Source organism: Carettochelys insculpta, chromosome 2, assembly GCF_033958435.1.
Source record: "Carettochelys insculpta isolate YL-2023 chromosome 2, ASM3395843v1, whole genome shotgun sequence".
Classification (NCBI taxonomy): domain Eukaryota; kingdom Metazoa; phylum Chordata; order Testudines; family Carettochelyidae; genus Carettochelys; species Carettochelys insculpta.
The window spans coordinates 37,860,636-37,882,660 of NC_134138.1; the positions used below are offsets into that span (position 1 = coordinate 37,860,636).

The window sequence follows — 22,025 nt, forward strand, 5'->3', positions numbered from 1 at the left end:
CTATCCCTGGGCAAATCCAAATAAATTTGAGCAAGTGATAATGCTTTGTGGATTCTCAGTAGATATTTCTTTGATTTTTAGATGCTAAAATCTTTTGAGATTCCATCTCCCCTCCTAGTGTTGATGAGAATGTGCATGGGACGTCTTCCTAGAGCAACTGACAGGTCTCTACCCAGGGGCAACAGGAGCTCAGAAGGACTGTCTCTGTAATGGCCACTTTCAGCTCTTCTAGGCCTGAGTGAAGCCACACACACAGAGCAGAAAGCTATTCTTTGAACTCTCTCTGCTGGAACCTAGAATGAGAGGCACTGTGATATGTATGCAGAGGGGAGAAAAGTTAGACCTGCCAGGAGGAGGGAATTAAGTAGCCTGGGCCAAAGCATCTGGTGAAACTGGGACTGAGAAACTAGTTGGTGGTGTGGACTGGGGCGATAGTCAGGTGTAAGAAAGAGATGGAACAGGGGGAGGGATAGGCTGGAGGAGGCCTGGCAAAAGGTATCAAGCTCAGAGTCTGTGCACACTACAGCACATTCCTCTGTTGTCAGCAACTGTCTGACAAAGCGTGTATCTTGTCACATAGTGCTGGTCCCTAGATAGGGTGACTCCCTATGATTGCGGTCTGTCACTCCATTAGTTCAAGTGCTAGAAGTCTGTGCAGTGGTTCTAAAGGTTCCAGCTTTGGGGGTGACCTTCTGGATAGCTGTATGAAGCCATGTGCTTGAGGTCTTCTTTGTTCTTATTTGCTTTCTTTAAATCTCCAGAAATAACACACCCAAAACATGCATGAAAAGAGCTTGAGTAAGGTTGAAAACTCAGGCATTCAAAAGTTAGGAAAAGCCAAAATGCAGGTTGCCTCTGCAAATTTATAAATTAAACAATAATAATCCACTGGGACTAGATAGTATTTATGCAAAAGTTCTGAAGAAACTAAAATATGAAATTCCAGAACTACTCACTGTGATGGATAGCCTGTCATTCAAATCAGACTCTACACCATAGAACATGAATAGTTTATCTGATGCTGACTTTTTAAAAAGGCTCCAGAGGTGAAACTTGCAATTATGGGCCAGTAAGCTTAACTTTAGTGCCAGGCAAACTGTTAGAAGCTATAACAAAGAGCAAAATTAACAAACCAATAGAGGAATACAATATATTGTGGATGTGTGAAAAGGGAAGACATGCCCTACCAACATATTAGCCTTTTTGTGGAGGGGACAAAACGTTGATAGACATATTGATGAGGATGATACAATTGATGTAGTGTACTCGGACAGTCAGAAAGCCTTTAACAAGCTCCCTCACAAGAAGCTGTCAAGCAAAATAAGCAGTCATGGGCTGAGAGAGAAGGACCTTTGATGAATCAGTAACTGGTTAAAGGATAGGAAAAAAAGAGCTTGAATACATGGCCGGTTTTCACAGTGGAAAGCGATAAATAACTGGAACCCACAAGAGTTGTACTAGAACTTGTGCTGTTCCACTGATTCCTAAACAATCTGGAAAATGTGGCGAATAGTGAATTACCAAGAGTTGTGGAAGATTCTAAACGATTCAGTATAGGTAAATCCTAAAATCACTTCAAAACTGAGTGTCTAGGCAACAAAATAGCAGCTGCAATTCAGTGTTGATAAGTGCAAAGTAATGCACAATGGAAATATTATGCAAGCTGTATTTACAAAATGACAGGAGCTAAATTTGCTGTTACCAACCAAGAAAGAGATCGTCATGGCTAGTTCTCTGAAAACATCCACTCAACGTGTAACAGCAGACAAAAATGATAACTGAATATGAGGACTCATTAGGAACTGAAAGATAATAAGACAAAAAAATGCCACTATATAAATCCATGATACACCTACACCATTAACAATGCATGCTATTCCATGTTGAGCCACCTCTAAAATGGTATACTAGATTTGAAAAAACTAAGGAGAAGGTAAACAAACGTAAAAAATGGTTAAGTGTTAGGACCAGTCTCCACAGAAGGAGAGATTTAAAAGACTGAGACTGCTAACCATGTATCTGTGTCAGCAAATTAACTTCACGAATCTTTTTTGAATGTAACCGCACTTTCAGAGGCAGAAACTCCTCTAAAAATTCACTTGTCTTATCCTACTCCCGATTTACTAAAATCAGATGAAGCAGGATTAGGCCACCTACAAATGAAGTAAGAGCCCATCCCATGCCCATTGAAGCCAATGGAAGTTTTTCCATTTATTTCAGTGGATGTAGGATGAGCCCCTTAATGGGTGGACTTCAGCTATTAATAAGAAAAATAAGCAAACCTCAGAAAGTTCAGGAGTTCAGTAAAGATAAGCATCAGAATGTCTGGCTACTTATCCAAACCTTGGACACTTTTCAAGAGTAGGTTTTCTTCTGAGGTTCCCTGTGTTTTTGTGTTGAAAATCCCATGAGAACATATTTTGGCATTTCTCCTTCTGGCTCCAGCCAAAACCAAGAAGTGTAGATGGGCAGGAAGAAAATATTTTTACATTAAATTAACCAAACTTCTTCTGCTTTGGCGTTGTTTGAGTTGTAAGCAAATATTCAGGTCAGGGTTTTGTTTTTTTGGTGTTTTGCTTTTTTTGACTAGTTCTTCCATCCCTAGTGCTATCAAACAATTGGCATCATTTTAGTTTATGTCTCTGTTTAGGGTATTGCTCATCTATTTTCTGGAAGGCTGGAATTAGGATGATCCCTTACTTTGTAAATTTGTTCAACCCTTAGTACACAGTAATGCATTAATGCAAGGACCATAGTTCCTGCAGAACAGGAAGTCCTTGGATACAATAAGCACTGATGAGTAGCGCTGGTCAAAAATATGGGATTTTATTTTCGTTGAAAATTTCAGATTTTCACCCAAAACAAAACCAGACAAAACAAAACAAACACTTTCACCTAAAGGCTAAAACCTTCTGGGCTTTGAACAAAATTTTGAATTTTTCCACAAAAGAAGAGCCCTTTCTGTTGACAATTTTGTTTAGCCAATTTGTTGTCAAAAACAGATTCACCCACATTTTGATTTTGTCCAGCTCCATGCATGAGCTCAAGTGTTCCAGCCTTTGTGATTGCTGAGAGGCCATACTGTGAACAGATTCTTCTGTTTGCCAGACAAATGTGATTGTTGCATTTCTTTTGATAGGGGTTGTTCTAATCAACCACAGAACTTCAGCACTGAAGAGAATCATAGAATCATAGAACAATAGAGCTGGAAGAGACCTAAAAAAGCCATCGAGTCCAGCCCCCTGCTCTAAGCAGGACCAAACCCATCAGATCAGCCCAGCCAGGGCTTTGTCGAGGCGAGACTTAAACACCTCCAGGGATGGAGACACCACTTCTTCCCTGGGTAGACCATTCCAATGCTTCACCACCCTCCGAGTGAAAAAGCTTTTCCTAATGTTCAACCTGGACCTTTCCAACCGTAACTTGAGACCATTGTTCTGTGTTCTATCATCTGTGACCACTGTGAACAGCCTCTCTCCAGCCTCTTTGCAGCCTCCCTTCAGTAAGTTGAAGGCTGTTTTCAAGTCCCCACTCAGTCTTCTCTTCTGCAGATTAAACAGTCCCAATTCCCTCAACCTTTCTTCATAAGTCAAAGGCTCCAGCCCCTAATTATTTTGGTTGCCCTCCGCTGGACACTCTCCAGTGTATCCACATCCTTCCTATAATTGGGGGGCCCAGAACTGGACACAGCACTCCAGATGCGGACTCACCAAAGCCAAATAAAGAGGAACAATCGCTTCTTTGGATCTACTGGCAATGCTCCACGTGATGCAACCTAATATGCCATTAGCCTTCTTGGCTACAATGGCACACTGTTGACTCATGTCCAGCTTCTCGTCCACTACAACTCCCAGGTCCTTTTCTGCAGAACTACTACCAAGCCAGTCACACCCCAGCCTGTAACCATGCTTGGGATTCTTCTGGCCCAAGTGCAGGACCCTGCACTTGTCCTTATTGAACTTCATTGGATTTCTTGCAGCCCAGTCTTCCAATTTGTTTAAGTCAGTCTGGACCCTGTCCCTACTCTCCAGCATATCTACCTCTCCCCCTAGCTTAGTGTCATCCGCAAACTTGCTGAGGGTACAATCCAACCCCTCATCCAGGTCATTGATAAACATGTTGAACAGAACAGGACCCAGAACCAAACCTTGTGGCACTCCACTAGAAACTGACCGCCATCCCGACATCGAGCCGTTGATCACTACCCACTGGGCCCAACCTTCTAGCCAGCTTTCTATCCATCTCATTGTCCATTTATCCAATCCACATTCCTTTAACTTGCTGACAAGAATATTGTGGGAGACCATATCAAAAGCTTTGCTAAAGTCAAGATAAATCACATCCATTGATTTTCCCCTATCCACTGAGCCAGTTATCTCATCGTAGAAACTAATCAGATTGGTCAGGCATGACTTGCTCGTCATGAATCCATGCTGACTATTCCTGATCACTTTCCGCTCCTCCAAGTGCCTCAAAATGACTTCCTTGAGGAGCCCCTCCATGATTTTTCCAGGGACAGATGTAAGACTGACTGAAAAGAGTGCTTCTTTTCTACCATTGTGATATTGAGAGCATCTCTGAACTTAGCAAAATGAGTATTACCATGAACAGTTCAGCACCATCTGTATTCTGTAGCCTCTGCAGTAGAAGCAGTATGTGCTGGAGAGATAGTGGGATAGTCTCATAATTCAAAAAAGGCAAACAAATGATAAAGCCTCAAGAGTCTAAGGCTACATGACAGCTTTATTTCGAAATAAGATCGTTCCAAGTCCCTTATTTCAAAATGATACATCTAAATGCAAAATCGCATCAAAATAGCAATTTGCTATTTTTGAACGATGCTGTCCATAGGGCTTTGAAGCTGCTGTGAAATGAAGGCCATGCAGAAGCAGTTTAGGCAGGGCAGCAGATCAGCAGTTTCTTCCTGTGGCTGCTGCTGCTGGAGGCTATCTGAGGCTCATGCTTCAAGGGACCACCCGGACAGCTGTACCGCAGGTTTCCCTGCTTGCTTGCATACGTTGTTGAGGCACAGCAAAGCATTCACACTGCATGCTCTGCTCTCTAGGGCTGTGTCTGACACTAAGGCAAGTGGTGTGGAGGTGCTGCACTACCCTGGAATTGTTATTTGTGTACACATCTATAATACTGAATATGAGGCTAAGTCTACCCCACCCAGGAAGATCACCCCACTCCAGCCGATCTTCTGGGGTTTGATTTTTGTGCATCTAGTATGGATGCACAAAATCACAGTCGACACCTGTACTCCTCAAGGAGTAAGAGAGGGCGACGGAAGAAACTCTCCCATCAACCTTCCCCAGCAGAGATAGCCAAGTTAGCCGAGCACAGATACATCAATTCTAGACACCCAGTTGCCATAATTGCATATTTATGATCAGCTTACTTTGTCTAGGGTAGATATAGCTGAAGAATCTGGCCTCCCAGATCTGTTCACTTCAGTATTGTAGTTTAGCTTCACACTCCTCTAACTACTAGTAGGCTGCCTAACAAACAGAGCCATAGAATAGTCATCGCAACACTGAGTAGGATGTTTATAACATAACAGAATAGGAGCATAAGCTTGTAAATAACCCTGTTCCTCCAAGGAAAAGTAAACCACAGACAGCTCAGTGATTGCTCAGTAATTTGTCATTCTGTTATTGTATTTGTATGATTTTATTGGGACTAAGTGGGTTTTATGGTGTGGTTTGTTAATCAAATGAGCTGGCCAGCTCTGTCTTTACTGATTGAGTAAAACAGCATTCACGTTTCTTTAACTGACATAAACCGCCTGGGAGCTCGGTGCTGCTGTTGTACTGCTAGCATGTGTCGGTTGAGAGTAAGCTGTTAGGTTTCTCAGATATCATGTGTTGGAGTAATTGTTCTATCAACACAATCTCAGGGAAAATTTATTTTACGCTGCAAAAAAATTAAGTGCAGCTAGAAAAAGAAGTGATCAGCATCCAGCCTAGCGAATGTAGACAGCATTAATTCCAGACTTTTTCGGGTTGATGCAAAACAAATACATGAGTGTGGGTAAAGCCAGCCCTTGCAAGAGATGGCCCCAAAGCCCAGGTGCCCCTTGGTGCAGTAATGTGCTAAAGGAAATCAACAAATTGACCCTTTGATTGAAAAACTGTGTAACCGCCCACATGAAGGCTTAAATCTGGGACCTCTGGAGCTTAGAGCATGAGCCTCTATAGTTTGAGCTAAAAGTCAGCTGACACTCAGCTCAGACTGTAGAGGCGACTTATTCTTTCTCTCTGCAAGGCTGTATCTACACTAGGAAATAAAGGTGAATTTATTAAAGCTGACGTTATACCACTAGATTTTATAAAGGCAATGGTGAGGAGCCACACACATTTAGGAAGCCGACGTAGTGCATCCCCATTACCTTTGCTAAGTTTGACTGTGTCAGCAGTGCATTGTGGGGACCCAGCCCACAGCCCACTCCTGTTGCATTCTGAGATTCTGTACTAATGCATTATGGGAAAAAATGTGCCACGAGTGGTTGTGGGTGTCTGAGGGCACCATCCCAGAGTGCATTGCCCTCACTTCCCACTCCCATTGTAAACAAACTGCCAAATGCATTTTCGCACCACTTTTCTACAGCCTGCCTCTGTCACACGCCATTACAAGGGTAGTGGGCCAGTCCTGAGAAATGTAAAAAGCTGAAATAAATATCTGAAACTTTTCAATTGAGAGCTATTTTTCATACTGTTGAAATGTGTTACCTGGCAGCCACATGGGGCGGGGGCGGGGGGGCAGCAGGAGAGCCTAGCAGCTGCTTGTGGATGGCGGGCAACCACATGGTGCAGGGGCAGCCCGAGAGCCCAGCAGCTGCATGGTGTGGAGGGTAGCTGGAGACTCTGGCAGCTGTATGGAGTGGGGCAGGGGGTTAGGGGGTGGGCAGCCAAAGAGCCCAGCAGCCACATGGTGGGAGGGTCGAGCTGGAGACCCTGGGCTGATTCCTGCTTCCTGCTGAACTGCAGAGCAGTGGAGGTAAAAGCAATGGTCAGAATGGATACATTGGGGCCATTGTGGGATACTTTTAAAGGCTGATAAAATCGAATTATATAACACTGGATCTACACTAGCATGAAGTCGACATTGGAAATTCTAATTTGGTATTACTGCTAGTGAAAATGCTGGAGTAGAAAAGTCGACCTTAGGACCCCTTAAACTCAACCTAGTGATATTTGTAGTAAAGACAGGTACATTATAAAATCAACCTAAGTCCTTAAAATCGACTTTATGCTCTAATGTAGACATAGCCTCAGTGGTCTAGGTGCCACAAGGTGTGTGGGCTACAGCTGCACCAGGCTTTGGCATTTCTGATTCTCTGATGATAAATATATTTTAAATTTTGTAGGACATATTTAGTCTTCGATTTCTGTTCAGCATTTGTGTAGCCATATTGGTCCCAGGGCATGCAAGAAATGGATGAAATTAGGGTTACGATATAGAAAAAGAGAACACCCCGAGAGAGAATGTATCTGTATTAGTAGGGTGACCCTCCATCCTGATTTTGTCATGACAGTCCCATATTTGGGATGCCAAGATGGTGTCCTGATTTATTTTGTCAAAGGGGCCAATTGTCCTGTATTTTTGTGCAGCTGCCTCCCAGCTTCCTCCGCCTGGGGAAGCTGGAGCTGGACCTGCACAGCAGTGCGGCTGCCCCTCAGATGGGGGAGCTGGGAGCTGGAGCAGCAGTGTGGTGGGAGCTTCACTGGCAAGGCGACAGTCCCCACAGGGCAGCCACCTCCTGACTCCCAGATAGGGTGACTATCCATCCCATTTTGGCCAGGATGGTATTATTCCCCCTGTCCCATATTTGGGTGGGGGGGGCGATATGGTCACCTTACATATTAGTATCTACCAACGCAGGTTGTATTAGTATCTTATTGTGTATATAGTACATTAATACAACATGCGTTGGTAGATACTGATACAAGCACACTCCCTCTCAGAGGTGTCCTCTTTTTCTGAAAGGTCAAATATGGTAACTGTAGATAAGATATCTTTTATTGGACTAATCCAGTGGGTGGAAGGTGCAAGCTTTCAAGCTACACACAGCTCTTCATCAGGCCTGAGCTGCACAGACGTTGGGACAAATTGTTGCATGGAAAGGGTTATGCTTGTTGGAGGTGGTCACTTGAAGTGGGCAACTGAGGGTTGGATTGCTATGCGCGTTGTTGGCAATTAAGGGTAGCAGGCAGTGTGGTATGTTATAAATGAGCTATAAAATCCATGGTCCTGTCGGGTCCAAGGTTTTTGCTGTCTAGCAAAATTATGACGTTCCCAGGCTCAAATATTGAAAGTGCTCATCAGGTTTCTTTTGAGGACAAACATCTGGTGAGAACACTTTGGCCACGTCCGCACTGCACTGCCCTTCCAGAAGGGGCATGCTAATGAGCGAAGGGGGGCGTTCAAATGTGATGTGGATTTAAATACCTCATCCCTCATTTGCAGATTCCCACGAGATCTCGCTTCCAAAGAGCCTTTTCCTAAAGCAAAAGCAGCCACGTCGATGGTTTCCTTTGGAAGAAACCCCCACCTCTTTTCTGGAAGAACCCTCATTCCTCTAACATTTGAAGAATGAGGGTTCTTCCAGAAGGAGGGTTTCCTTCCAAAGGAACCCTGTCTACACAGCTGCTTTTGCTTCTGGAAAAGGCTCTTCTGGCAAAGGCTCTTTTGGAAGCAAGACGTTGCAAAAATATGCAAATAAGGCATGAGATATTTAAATCCAAATTTTATTTGAATGTTCCCCACTCATTAGCATGCCCCTTCTGGAAGACCAGTGCAGTATAGACATGGCTTTTGTGAAAGTGTTCTCCTTCCAGCAACATGGTATTTCTCTCTTTTATCATTTTTCTGTGGCAGAGTAGGGAACTGAGCCCACATCTCTGGCTAGCTCCTTAACCATTGGATCATTTGTACCTTGCAAAAATTCTGGAACTACGTCAACCCAGAAAGGGGTGAAGTTTTCCATGCGTTGCCTGGGAATTAGCAGTAGCACATCTATTAGCAGTAATATAAAGTTAAGTATATAGCAAAATCCCCATGTCCTGCTAAAATATACACCCAATTGTAAGCACACTGTGTAGTATCTTATTCTGCAAACAGTCCCAATGATTACAGAACAACAAGAAGTCTTGTGGCACCTTACAGACTAACAGATATCTGTAAGGTGCCACAAGACTTCTGGTTGTTCTCAAAGCTACAGACTAACACGGCTACCTCTCTGATACTTGTCACCAATGATTACAGTTCACTGTGTGACAATGAATTGTCCCTCACTATGCAATTAGTCCCATTGTAATTACTGGGGGAAATTTGAAGATTAAGGTACTAGTCAGCATGAGTCAAAGAAGGGGACAAAATTGGGCCCTCTATGAACAATGCCACTGTCTGAATCCCTACCATCTTTTGCCTTTGCTCTCCCCTTTCACTCATCTTTCTGTCCCTTTCCCCCTTGCCTCTCTCCAATCTCCTCCTTTTCCCGGTTTACATCATTTGTAATGAGTTCTGGTCAGTGACAGAACTTATGTCCTACTGAAGATATGTTGAAACACCCTGGATTTCTTCATCATTTCCCCAAAACAGCAAGTTGAGCCAAAACCCAAGATATTTGTGAGGGTTCTGTAATCTTAAGTGTGTACATCACCACAGAAGCCATTACCCGCATGAAGAGCTGGATCTGTTACTGTTACCTTTGGTGACATGACTGTTTGCTTTGACTGTTTCAGGCTGTATCTAAAAGGTCACACAGGAACAGCAGGAAAGCAGAGTAGCCTGATCTTACACGGCGCTGATTTCAGTACTAAAGATGCCGATAATGACAACTGCATGTGCAAATGTGCTCTCATGCTAACAGGAGGTAAGCCCAGTACCATGAAGGCATTCCCTCTATAGACTTTACTCTGCTATGCATTTCTAAACTGTCCATGATGAAACAATTTTGGGAGCGGGAAAAATGATGTACAATGCTACATGAAACTCCTTAGGAGGTTGCTACTTTGGGCGTTGTGGTTGTGTCCCAGGCCCTGTCATGTGCTGTGGAAACACAGAGCTGCACTCTGGTAACCAAGTTTACAATCTAATTTGAAACAAGTTGCAACAAGTGGTGGCAAACAATAGAGTGTAAAGGGGGAGGAAAGTGAAAGCAAAGGTGAGGAAGGTGAGAGATCATGGAGGGAAGGAAGGAGATGGAACAGGAGGAGAAGGAAGAGGTTAAGAGTGTGGGGAAGGAGGACGATCAGAAATGGGAAGGAGAGAGATCTTGTTAGAGATGTGAGACAGAGCAATTTGGGGAAGAGAGGGCATGAAGGTACTCAGAAGGAAAAAAAACCACTGGAAGGAAGCCTATCAACATATTTAGGTCTGCTTTCCCCCTCCTCACACTACCATTTTTGTACCGCTATACCTTTCAGTTTACCCGTGTGATCTGTTTGACTTAAATAATGGCATTGATACAACCGCTAATAGGGACACTGTCACCTCTACACCTCTATGTTTAACATCTACAGCTTCTTTCTCACTCCAGACAAGACTATCTAAAGCGGCATAGACAATCTGAGGTCATTCTGACTGACGTAGGAGGAATAATGCTCTTCTTTCTCAAGCAGATACCTCTGGGGAGCTAGTTTGTTCTGGCTTGCCTGATAGGTCAATCAGCCCTGCTAAGCTTAAGTTACGTCTACACTAGCACTTTTGTTGGTAAGATATTTGTTGGTCAACATATGAAAACAAAACCCCAACCGGCATCAATCACACTGACAAAAGCATCGGTGTGAACACTGTCGTGTTGGCAAGGGATGGTCTCTCACTCACACACCTATCACTGCTCAGTGGGGCTGGTATAATTATGCCAAGAGGAGAGCTCTGTCCCATCAGCACAGAGCAGCAAGACTGAAGGCTCTACAGCAGGGCAGCTGCAGCAGTACTGCTGTGGGGGTGTAAAGTCTGTATTATAGACTTAGCCTTAGTCTGCTATTGATCTACAGGGCTCTGAAAGACACAGATATATTCCACTTCATCCAGTCTGTTCATCAACAGAAACATCCCTCTGTCAGCTACGATGATGCCTACACTACAAAATTCAGTTGACCTAAGTTACGTGGACTGACAGCTGCCACAGAAATTAAATCTATGTTTTGAATGTCCGCATGATGTGCCTGGTGTCAGCAGGGAACATCCTCACCAACAGTGATCCAGCTGTCAGTGTTGGGGGACAGTGTCTGAAAGACAGCAGCGGTCAATGTGTACAAGGCAGTGGCTACACTGACATTGCATCAAGCTAACTACATTGATTTACCACTACAACTCTTGTGAAGGTTGAGTTATTAAGTCTACATAGTAAGCAAGTATCAGAGGGGTAAGTCGTGTTAGTCTGTATCCGCAAAAACATTGAGATGTCCTGTGGCACCTTACAGACTGACAGATTTATTGGAACGTAAGCTTTCGTGGGCAAACATGCATCTGATGAAGTGGGTCTTTGCCCACAAAAGCTTACGCTCCAAGAAACCTGTTAGACTATAGGGAGGAAGTTACAGCAGTAGGGGCTGCATTTTAGTGGGGACGCTTTCCAGGCTTAGGTCTATGTAAGCTGCCTTATGTCCCCCTACCTCTGTAGTGTAGACTAGAGCTAAATATACTGGACAGGCAAAAAAAAAAAGGAGGGAGTGGGAAAGAGTTCAACTGCCACGTTCAGAGTAAAGTTTAAAAAGGAAAAAAGCAACTAAATGCAATTAGTCTTCAGAGATAATTTAATCAGTTGCACCAGTAAGGTTGCTTGAGTAATCTATTGTTTCATAAAAGGGTCAGGGCCTTAAAATCACAATTTTTTCCCCTTAATCTCTAAATGTTGCACCCTTTTAAATACCTCCTCACACATTCTACTGCATTTTGCCAACGACCTTGTTTTTCTCACTCCCTGTGAAATATCAATTAAATCTTCCAAAACAAGAACATTCAGTAGACGGATTCCAGTTTTATGTCACAACAAAGGAGCAGAGTAAGAAAAGTGACTGTGATGACAGTTTGCTAAAAGAACCCTTGGTGAAAAAACAGGGATCAAGCTCCACTGAAGATCGTCAAACCCTCTGTTGCTTTTGGCAGCCCCACAGACAGCACTTTAATTATGAATTACTTGAACTCTGCCAGCAGGTTTCTGGCTATCTTGAGAACTTCAGGGATCCTGTAACCCTTATGAGATGAACCCAATATATTTGTGTCAAGAATAAAGACCGAAATAAACTGCAAAGTTTGTGAGGTGGTTATAGGGAGGGCTGAAAACACATATTTAAAGAATACCCAATGGCCCTCTCAGTGATCTTATTAACAGCCACTCAACCTTTGATCCACACCAAAAGTGTTATCCTAAAACAAGATTAAATACTATGCAGCAGCCTCAATGGAAGGACAACTTTAGATGTCACATGCTCTGAGGAGCTGTGCCATATTTATTGACCATGTTTCAGGTTGATCTTAGAGGGAAGTGTTCAAAGGCACAAAGTGAGTTAAACTCCCCATAACTTTAATTGACAAGAGGGGTCAGTCCCACAGAGGGATTTAAAAGCCTAAATCCAATATTTAGATCACCCCAATGCTCCCTAACCTTCTAGGCAACTAAACCCCATAGACACCTATGTTTCCACTGGTAAAGTCTCCTAAGTACCTAAATATCTGGCCATGACATGCACTTAGGTCCCTAAGTCCTGGTACCCAGTGTCTACTTTGCATCTAAGCCCTGGCAGGATCCTGCCCTGCCTACCATGCCTGCAAGTACATATACTCAGAAGCTACCTTATAGCATATATGCTGGATCAGGTCTCCCCAGCCCACAACATAAGGGCAGCAAAGCTGTTGCTACCTTTATAGCCCAGTGGCTGGAGCACTCACTCAGGATATAGGAGCCTGGGATTCAAATCTCCCTTCTGCCTGCTGTGGGGCTGGCTCTTCCCCACTCTCAGGTAACTGCCCTAGCTATTGAGGTGTGTGGCATTCTGAGGGTCCTGTTTTCAATGTCTTTTTTGTGTGAGAGAAAGGACTGACCTGGCTTTGTCACCTAAACTCCAGTAGCAAGTTTGTGGCTGTGACTCTTCAATGGAGACAGGCATCTAATCATAGGCCATTCCCCTCTCCTCAGAACTTCCTACTCACTATCTTATGTAGCTCCCTACTCAGTATGGCGGCTTCTGTGAATCCCATTTCACTAACTAACCTTTGTACCTTTGAAAACCTCCCTGAGGTTGTTGGGGGTATTGTTTGTTTGTTTGTTTGTTTGGAAGGTATAAAGGATGCACATGTTTTATTTGTTTCTATAATATTTAGAAAGCAGTTATTGCTACAGTATGTAGATTGATGTTTCTACTATACCTCATTCTTTCTTCTCCCCAGGATCTTGTAACACAATTCCTTTACTAAACAACATGATACAACAAGGTAACCTAATATTACAGAGGCATTTGGTGCAAAGTCTATCACAGTTATGATAATTGCAATAATTTTTCCCATGTTCACATTATACCAACTGTTGCAGACGAGAGCTTTCAAAAGCTGATACAATCTCTTCAGTAATCAGTTGCAAGAAAGGTAAAGACTACATGTAATTTTTAGCATCACTCTAGAAGAAGGCATAGGTGATTTATGTATTTAGCACTTTGCTTGATAGGGAACCTTAACAATACATTGGCCTGGTGCTAATAGAAATAGATCACTTCAAGGCTAGTTAATACTTTCAGGGAAAATATAGAGGGCACATAAAGTTTAAGCCAACTCAGGAAGAGATTACTGGAGGTAGTAGACCACATCCCCAGTTGAGGCAATTTGGTGTAGCTTCATTTGTTTGGCCTGCTAATTTTCAGAGGATACGTAACATTCTCCAATCACCACCGTATGTATGTTTTCAGTTCAGTGATTCCCCGACCTTTTTATTCCATAGACTGCTTTGTAAGTGAGAGATTTCTCACTGAAAGCTCTACATCCAATACTTTAACTGTCCATTGCCTCTTTTGGTAAATAGTTCTGTGACTCTCTGGGAAACGCTTTGCGAATGATATCCTGTCAAAGCTTTCAATAAAGCCCCTGCTTCTGTTGAGAACACAGCACAAATTATGTAGTCAAATAAGACTGCAGGACTTTTCTATCCCCTTATTTGGACAGCCATTCTTCAAAACAGCAACAACTACCAGCTGAGAGAAAAATGTCCCATGAAGCCCTTGCAACCCTGCCTTTGAACACTTATATCCAAATATTGGTGTTTAACGTATTTAACATTTCTGGATGAATTTGTTTGATTCATCTCTTCTCCACATTCAGGCTTATATTAAATGAAGCACAACACTCATGAGGCATTGCATAGACTGATTATCAATATATTCCTCGTTCAGGCACAAAATGATTGATATTTGATGACATTTTTGTAACCGAAAGGAAAATATGAAAAATACTAACCATAAAATCCAGTTGTACGTTAACAGTGCTTAACAATGACATATAGAAAGTTGGCCAATAGCAGAAAAGGTGTATGACTCATGATCAAATGGTGACTGATTTAAATAATCTTCTAATGCATTGAATGGAAAAGTCAGAGCGCAACTATCTCTGAACATGCTTCCTCTTAATTTTACCTTGTGACCCCTTAACATTGTACAAAAGAACCTTGTAATTCAGATAATGTGCAAAATAGATGAGAAGCACCTGCCCTTTAATTTTATGTCCTACCAGCACATTTCTTCTCCACAGTCACAGAGATAGCCTCAGAGGGTATCTGTATTCATCTACAGTATCACAAAAAACATGCAGTCCCAAAGTACCTTAAACAGTCGCAAATTTATGTATTAGGTAATAAGGTTTCATGGATAAGACTCACTTCCTCAGATTTGGAGTTCATGGTCTACTGTTTTTTATTTGAGTCAGAGATGTTCACGTTTTCTCAACCCTTATCCATATCCTGCATTAACGTCTTGCTGATGTTGCGCTTTACTGAAATCTAGGTTACTGTAGAGTATTGAAAATAAACAAAAGCTTTGCTAAAAGTTCGAACGTCTAACTTCAGGCATAAGCCAACCTCTAATTATTGGGAGTTTATAATAAAATTGTCCTGGATCACTCTTATACTTGCAGTGCTGCTTCTTTGAAAACATCTGCTACTGGTGCAGACAGGCTATTAGGTGAAGTGGACTCAGCCAGCATGGCAATTCCTATGTCTTCCTTTGCAGCTGTCGTTGAAGCCTGCACTTCTCTCTTCCTTCCCTTCTTCCCTCACAGCTCTTCAGAAAAGCCATTCTTGCCACTCTCTAGCCAAACACACCCATGCTGATAATCTGGTTAGTGACCCAGCATCTACTCTACTGAATACAGAGTACAGAACTCTAACGTTAGAGGTGTTAGGAGCACCTGGGAGGGCTTGTAGGATGATATGGGAAGAAGTGTCTCAAAAATTGTGAAGAGAGATGGAGAGACATTTAAAAAACTAAGAGGGAATATTGAACACATATTATTACACCGATGAGAAAACTCTCTAAAAAGCCTTCTGTATTCATACTTGTGACCACGTGGTATCATAAAGCACCCTACTAAAAATAAAGGGGGAATTAGTTTTAAGAAAAGAAAACTTTGATGGAATATTTCACATCTCCTTATGAAATATAACACGTCTCAGCGCTTTTTTGATTAGTACCATTCCAGAATGTTATTTTCTTTGGGCAGTGTTTGTAAGACGCCACTGAATGCAAAGCCCCAGCTCAAGTCCTATCTTCCTGCTGCTCTTGTTCCTGCACAATGAAATGGTAACTAATATAGTTTGCCATGTCTATCTTGTGATACCATAAGCACTATCCAGCTGCATCTGTGTTCCAAGTCTGAAACATAAGCATTAGGTTTTCTCTGTTCAGTTTTCTCTTGAATTTCTATACAATTTTGCTGTAATTACAGTAAAACATCAGTTGTACAGCTTTTTGTTTCTTTGGTTACTAGCCCCATAGGTATCACTTTGTAATCAAAGAGAGGTCAAATGTATCAAAATAAAGTTTGCCAGAGTTTATCTGGCATAAATCTTCCCCACAAGATTTGAGAATGAAGTGTTACTCCTGAAAAAAAAATCCAGGGTAATATGCAAAATCTAGGAAATTATTTTACAAGACTAAAAACATAAATAACATAGGTTTGAATGCTAAGGACAGAGTAAACACTGATGTTTATACTACTCACTGTCACTATTGTATCCAATTGTTTAAAAATCCCCAAACAATGGATTATTATCCTCTGATATAGTTTTAACAGCAGAATCTGCTGACACTGAAGGAACTATCTAAGAAGCATGCATTGCACAAAATACCTCACTTTTAAAATTCCAGTTCAAGAGGCTGGATTGGGAACAATGAACACTGAATATTAAAAAGCTCCAGCTTTGTTTGCAGGACATGGAATTGTTCCAAGGGGGTCAAAAAAAGCTCATAACCCTAAACTAAATATGTGCTGCTCAATCATTATCTGGTCCTCGTAGAATTTAGCTGGAGCTGCTTGCAACAGGTTAACAACAGATGTTTCTGTGCATGTGGAGGGGCTGAGAAGTCCATAACTTCTAAATAAAAAGGGGACAAGGTGATTACCCATTTGAGAAAAGAAAAGATCCAGGGTTTATGTTTATCACGCCAGCAGTGGAAACATATGAGCTAATTTGTCCTGGGACAAATACTGTCTCTCTCTCCTCCAGGAGCATGAAAGGCAGTGAAGGCAGCAATCACTGCACTTACACTGAGCATTCAAACCCCAGGGTTGTGGTGATTTTTGCTCTAACTATGCAATACCCACACCACAAACAAAGAATCCATCCAGCAAGGTTTTGACAGCCATGGAGAGAGGGGTCTGGTACTCTGCACACTGAAAATGGGGGATTCATTCCTACTCCTCCCTCAGCCTTAGCTGAGCATCTTTGTATTATGCATAGGCAACTAGCCAGTAGGGAAAATCCTGATCCTGGCTATGTCAATGCCAAACTTTCCACTGACTTCAGCAGAGCCAGGATTTCTTTGGAGTGCTGCCAGTTCTTATGACATTTGGTGTTTTTCTTAAGTCCTCACTCCCCCACTCAGGAGAATATCAGTTTCATTTTATTAAAAAAAAAAAAAGGTAGTAGTAAGTTTTCAGCACCATGGCTGCAGTGAAAAGCTGGAAAATCAGCACCTTTCAGGTTAAAAAGAAAACAGAAAGAAAAATTAAAAGGACTCAAGGTTTATATTTTTAAACTTTCTTGATTTCTAATACAGTCTCTTGATTGACTCATGTTTTTTCAATAACCTCAGGTTGACAATACTGTAATTCACCAAAAATCCAAATTCAGAAGCATCTCCTTTGTGCCTGTAAACTAGTGTGGGTGACCGTGGTTTTCCAACCTGTGTTAGCTTACTGATCTTTGCTTGTCCACTCAGTTTGTATGTACCCCTCCCCTCCCACCCCACACTTGTTACAGCTTCTTTTAAATTGGACTGTAAATTCTCTGTGAGCCAGACCATCTCTGCATCTCTACAGCACCCAGAACAATGGCTTCTATTTATTACCATATCATGAAGTAACAATAAGAAGATAGCCAATTGTAACAGTATATTGCCTAAACTGGGATGATTACACTGTATGTCTCCAAACCCAGTAATTTGCTTTTTTTGACAAACTGATGAACAATAAGTTATATTTCAGAGCTATTTGAATGAAAGAAAGCCTACTAATCCTCACTCCCCTTTTTTAACATTTAGTTATAAATCTTACATTTCACTTTCTGAATGTAATTTTTGCTTTCTATTCATTCAAACATTAATACATTTTACCTGATAAGAATTATACTCATCCAATCAGAGAACAGAAACAAATCATATGACTAATTTGATCCATTAAAACTAAGCAACAGAGCCTGAAATGTATACCAGAGATTTAAGAAATTACTGAAAGATTTTCCTGAATAGTTTCAAAGGACTGAATTTGAGAAAAATACCAGGAGGTGGAATTGTACGTTATAAAGTATTCATTTGATTATTTACCGCAAAGGCAGAAATTAAAGCACTATCTTAATATGTAATGCAATTTATTTCATCCATAATTACTTTGTTGCATCAGATTAGCCATTATCATGCTCTGCATACACAGTGCACAACTCAATATTCATGCTCTTGAACACAAAATAACCAAGAGAGCAATAAAACAAAACCTTGACCGCATTAATGTCATTTACAAGCCTTTGGAGCCACAAGTTGTCAATCAGTTGAAGTTGTAAAACAAAATGGATGTGCTTTGTTAACTTGCAGCTGAATTGTTCGTTCTTCATTGTTTCAGGCTGGTGGTTCGATGCCTGTGGCCCTTCCAATCTGAATGGAATGTTCTATACTGCCGGACAAAACCATGGAAAACTAAATGGAATAAAATGGCACTACTTCAAAGGCCCCAGCTATTCCTTGCATTCAACAACTATGATGATTCGGCCCTTAGACTTTTAAATGCACTCCGCAAGAACAAAACACAATACCACTCCTATCTAAAGAACTTCTTGTGTAACCTTCAGAAGTAAAAGGCTGAGGGCATCATGAAAGCAACAAAGAGGAGAGACACAAAGTTGCTCTACTACCACTTCATAGCCTGCCAAAAACTCTACACAAGTCAGCCCATAAACTGATGACATTGGGATGGCTGGGCCTATAAGAAGATGGTGTAATGATTTTCCAGTGGAGAACAAGTGGACTTTGTGTTCTTATTATATGACTGAATGTATTATCTCTCGGCAGATGTCTTTTCCTTTTGTGTTAAAGATGCAAAAATATACTGGATAATACTGAAGAACAGAAGTAAATCTACCATAATCTGTTGTTTTCAGCAGTGAAATGGCATGACACCTATGCAAAACTATTACAGATAGGCTTTTGTTAGTGCATATCTTAAACTATCCACTATGACCACTCTAATCATTGTCTTTCTTAAGTAAAGTGGACGGATGGATTTATCTTAAACCCAGAATCAAATAGTGTATGCTGAGTTAATTTTCCTTTAGCCCTTTTCAAACGCAAAAAATGTTCCTGATGAACATACTGACTCACAAGGCATGAAGAATTATAAGGATAATATGCAGAAAATGTCAATTGATTAGCACTGTTAGGGCAAAGTATGTGTATGTAATCCAAATAATTGGCATGGATTGAACTAGGATTTATAGTGTGATAACAAAAACAACCATGTTTCTCCCTGCAGCTTTTGCTTGCATTAAAACAGTCTGAAGGTTACAGTGAAAAATTAGAGGAAAGTTTAAAGAATGTGAAATATATCATGAAGAACAAGGTTATTTTGCATATATATGATTTCCTTTCAAAGTACACAGGAAAACAGACTGTTGGAATGCATAAAATGGCACAAACATGTGGGTTGCCTGGATGGATTCATCTTAAAGTATCTTTGCATGTGCACACTTTAGCATTAATTATTTTAAATTGTTATAAGCTCTTTATTTCTTCACTATATTATTTCACCTATTGTGTGAATAACTGAAGCAAGCCAGCTCTACATTCTTCAGTTATTACTATAACAATTATTCATCACAACATTATAGAAAATAAAGGAATAATTGTAATTAGGAAATGTAAATAGCATGTTTATATCTCTACAGGACGAAAATAGCCATTTAATTTGTACGTGCTGCATTGACCCTATTCTATGCATGTAAATGCAATAATAAAATATTAGATTAACTCTAGAAAACTGCTATACATGTGATTTCCCATTAAAATGTGTCATATTGAGTAATTTCTGTTATACTAAAAATATGGCTATAAAGAGCACATGTCAAATATTGGAATATTTAAGGTGCCAATGAGAAAAAAGGAAAGGTTATAGTAAAGGAGTTGGGTGGAACCCAACCTTAAAACTTTTATTCTTACTATTTAAAAAACCTCTGCTTATATAATCTGAAAGGGGAAAGCACATTTTGAAATTAATCTCTACACATTTCCTTCATACTTTGAGAAAAACAAAGAGACAGATCCTACTCCAACTGAGATCAACTATGAATACTCCATTGATTGGAATGGGAACAAGATCAGGCCCAAAATCATATGCGGCTGCTGTTGTTTGTTTTTGTTTTATTAAAAATAAAGCTATTATTGAAAGCAGGCAAAACAACAATCTGGTGGTTGTGCAGGTTTGATTTGTTTTTTTTAATAATTAGAGTATGTCAATAAGGAGGTTCTTTATTCTGTGGCAGCTTTCTTCCATTTCACAGAACAAAGTTATATACAGCTTTTTAAGGTGACGTGAAAGTTCAAGGTGCACCACTGGGTTCTTTTGCAATTTTGATAGCTCAGTGTTTTCCAAGTATGAAGAGCTTTGTTTTTAACGCATCTATATATATATATTTTTAAATATCCAGCCCAAGGGGTTAATTTGTTGTGCTGTGTGAGTTAAATTACCCAATTCTTCCTTGCTCAGCAGTTCTTTGTAATGCTGCTTTGTCTCTATTCCCAGCAGTCTTTGCAATATGTGCAGTCATCATTTGGGTGCAAAAACTGTGCTTTGCCTTCTGCTGTGTTCTCACAGGACTTCTTTTTTTTTTTCCTTCTGGTCACTGAGTTAGGAATGTCATTTTGTAGATACTATTGCAAAAAACAAAACACATTTAAAAAACAAAAGCATGATATATACTGTTTATTTATCTGGGTTTGAAAAAATGGGGACATGGGTTCCAATCCTTTATAATAAAACATTTTAAAAATATTCAACATGTCTGACTCTGTCCTTTGAGCATGCATTTTTGTGGAATAATGCTATGTTGTTTAATATACTGACATACCACCTCAATTATTTTCAGATTCTTCTTATCAAGGGACTCTTGCTAGGGTTTGGTCACAAAGTAATATTTTCTTTCTTTTAAGACATGTATCAGTTTTATTTTACACATTTTCTTGGTTAAAATAATGAGGCTATATTTCCCATTCTTAGCCTTACAAATTCAACTCACTTTCAGGTTTTTTTGTTTTTTTTTAAATCCCTCGTATTCCACTGGCCAAGAGACAAACTGAAGTGCACTCTTTCTTTCTGCTGCCCTTATAACTGTTTTTCCTTTACTTATTTGCTGGTTTGTCATGTCTGTCAGTGGCAAATCTCAACTGATTTTTATTTTTTTTTAGCTTAGAAATGCCTCTTGTTCCATCTACATACTTGTCATGAATTCAGGGACCACTGTCAACACCGCTTCGTAATCCATTTGTCCTCATTTTCCCTGGAACTTCAGATTAATTAGACTTCTACATTGCACAGATTCAGACCAACCTGGTTTTCTAAATTATGGGTGTAATAAATTTATAAGACCTCCATTTACCTTTCAGACCAAAAATGTTGCATTATGCAACTGAAGAGTCCCAGTGAATCGGAAAGGCTTTTATTTGGCTTTGATATATATCAAAAGAGAATTACCTTGAAAATGAGTAAGAATGCTTTTTTAAAGACTTGCCAGTGATCATAGTAATATCACTTCTAGTCTCAATTTTTTGCTTTTTACTGTGACAAATATAGAGAGGGCAGATAAATCAGGAGAGGTATATTGCACAAAAGGTATAATCTGAAATGATTTCCAACTCTTTCCAGCATGTGACTGGATTGTTGTCTGACATCAGCTATGTAGTCATCCAGTTAGACATCAGTTACGCAGCATTCGAGAGTTCAGGACTGTGCAGCCTAATTGGATGAAAATGTGGGCATTTGCCAAGAAAGAAACTCAACCTAAAAAGCCAGATAGAGGAGAACATCTACTTTTTCCAAAAAAGAAGCTTAAAATAGATCAAGATATTGGGGAGCAATTGGGATGCGGGGGGGCACATGGCTGACTCAAGAAATTCTTAATGATTTATGGAAACTTTTATAAAAAAAGACCCCAGTATGAGACTAGCCCAGATGACTATTAACCAACTCTGTATATATAGCCTGCCTATGTGAAATGAGTCGGCCGTTTCAATCTAATTTCTAATACAATATCACAAAGCACACTCTCTTTA

The 22,025-nt window shown here is 40.7% G+C and overlaps 1 protein-coding gene across 3 annotated transcripts in view; it reads left to right on the top strand.

Moving 5' to 3' along the window:
- Positions 1 to 20,736, top strand: part of ANGPT1 (angiopoietin 1) — a 237,128-nt gene extending 216,392 nt beyond the window's left edge. For all 3 annotated transcript variants that reach the window (XM_074986754.1, XM_074986756.1, XM_074986757.1), the window contains 2 exons: positions 9,747 to 9,877; positions 18,328 to 20,736. In XM_074986754.1, coding sequence (XP_074842855.1) covers positions 9,747 to 9,877; positions 18,328 to 18,488 — 292 coding nt within the window. In that variant the 3' untranslated portion in view covers positions 18,489 to 20,736. The remainder of the gene's footprint in view (positions 1 to 9,746; positions 9,878 to 18,327) is intronic.
- The last annotated feature ends 1,289 nt before the right edge of the window (positions 20,737 to 22,025 follow it).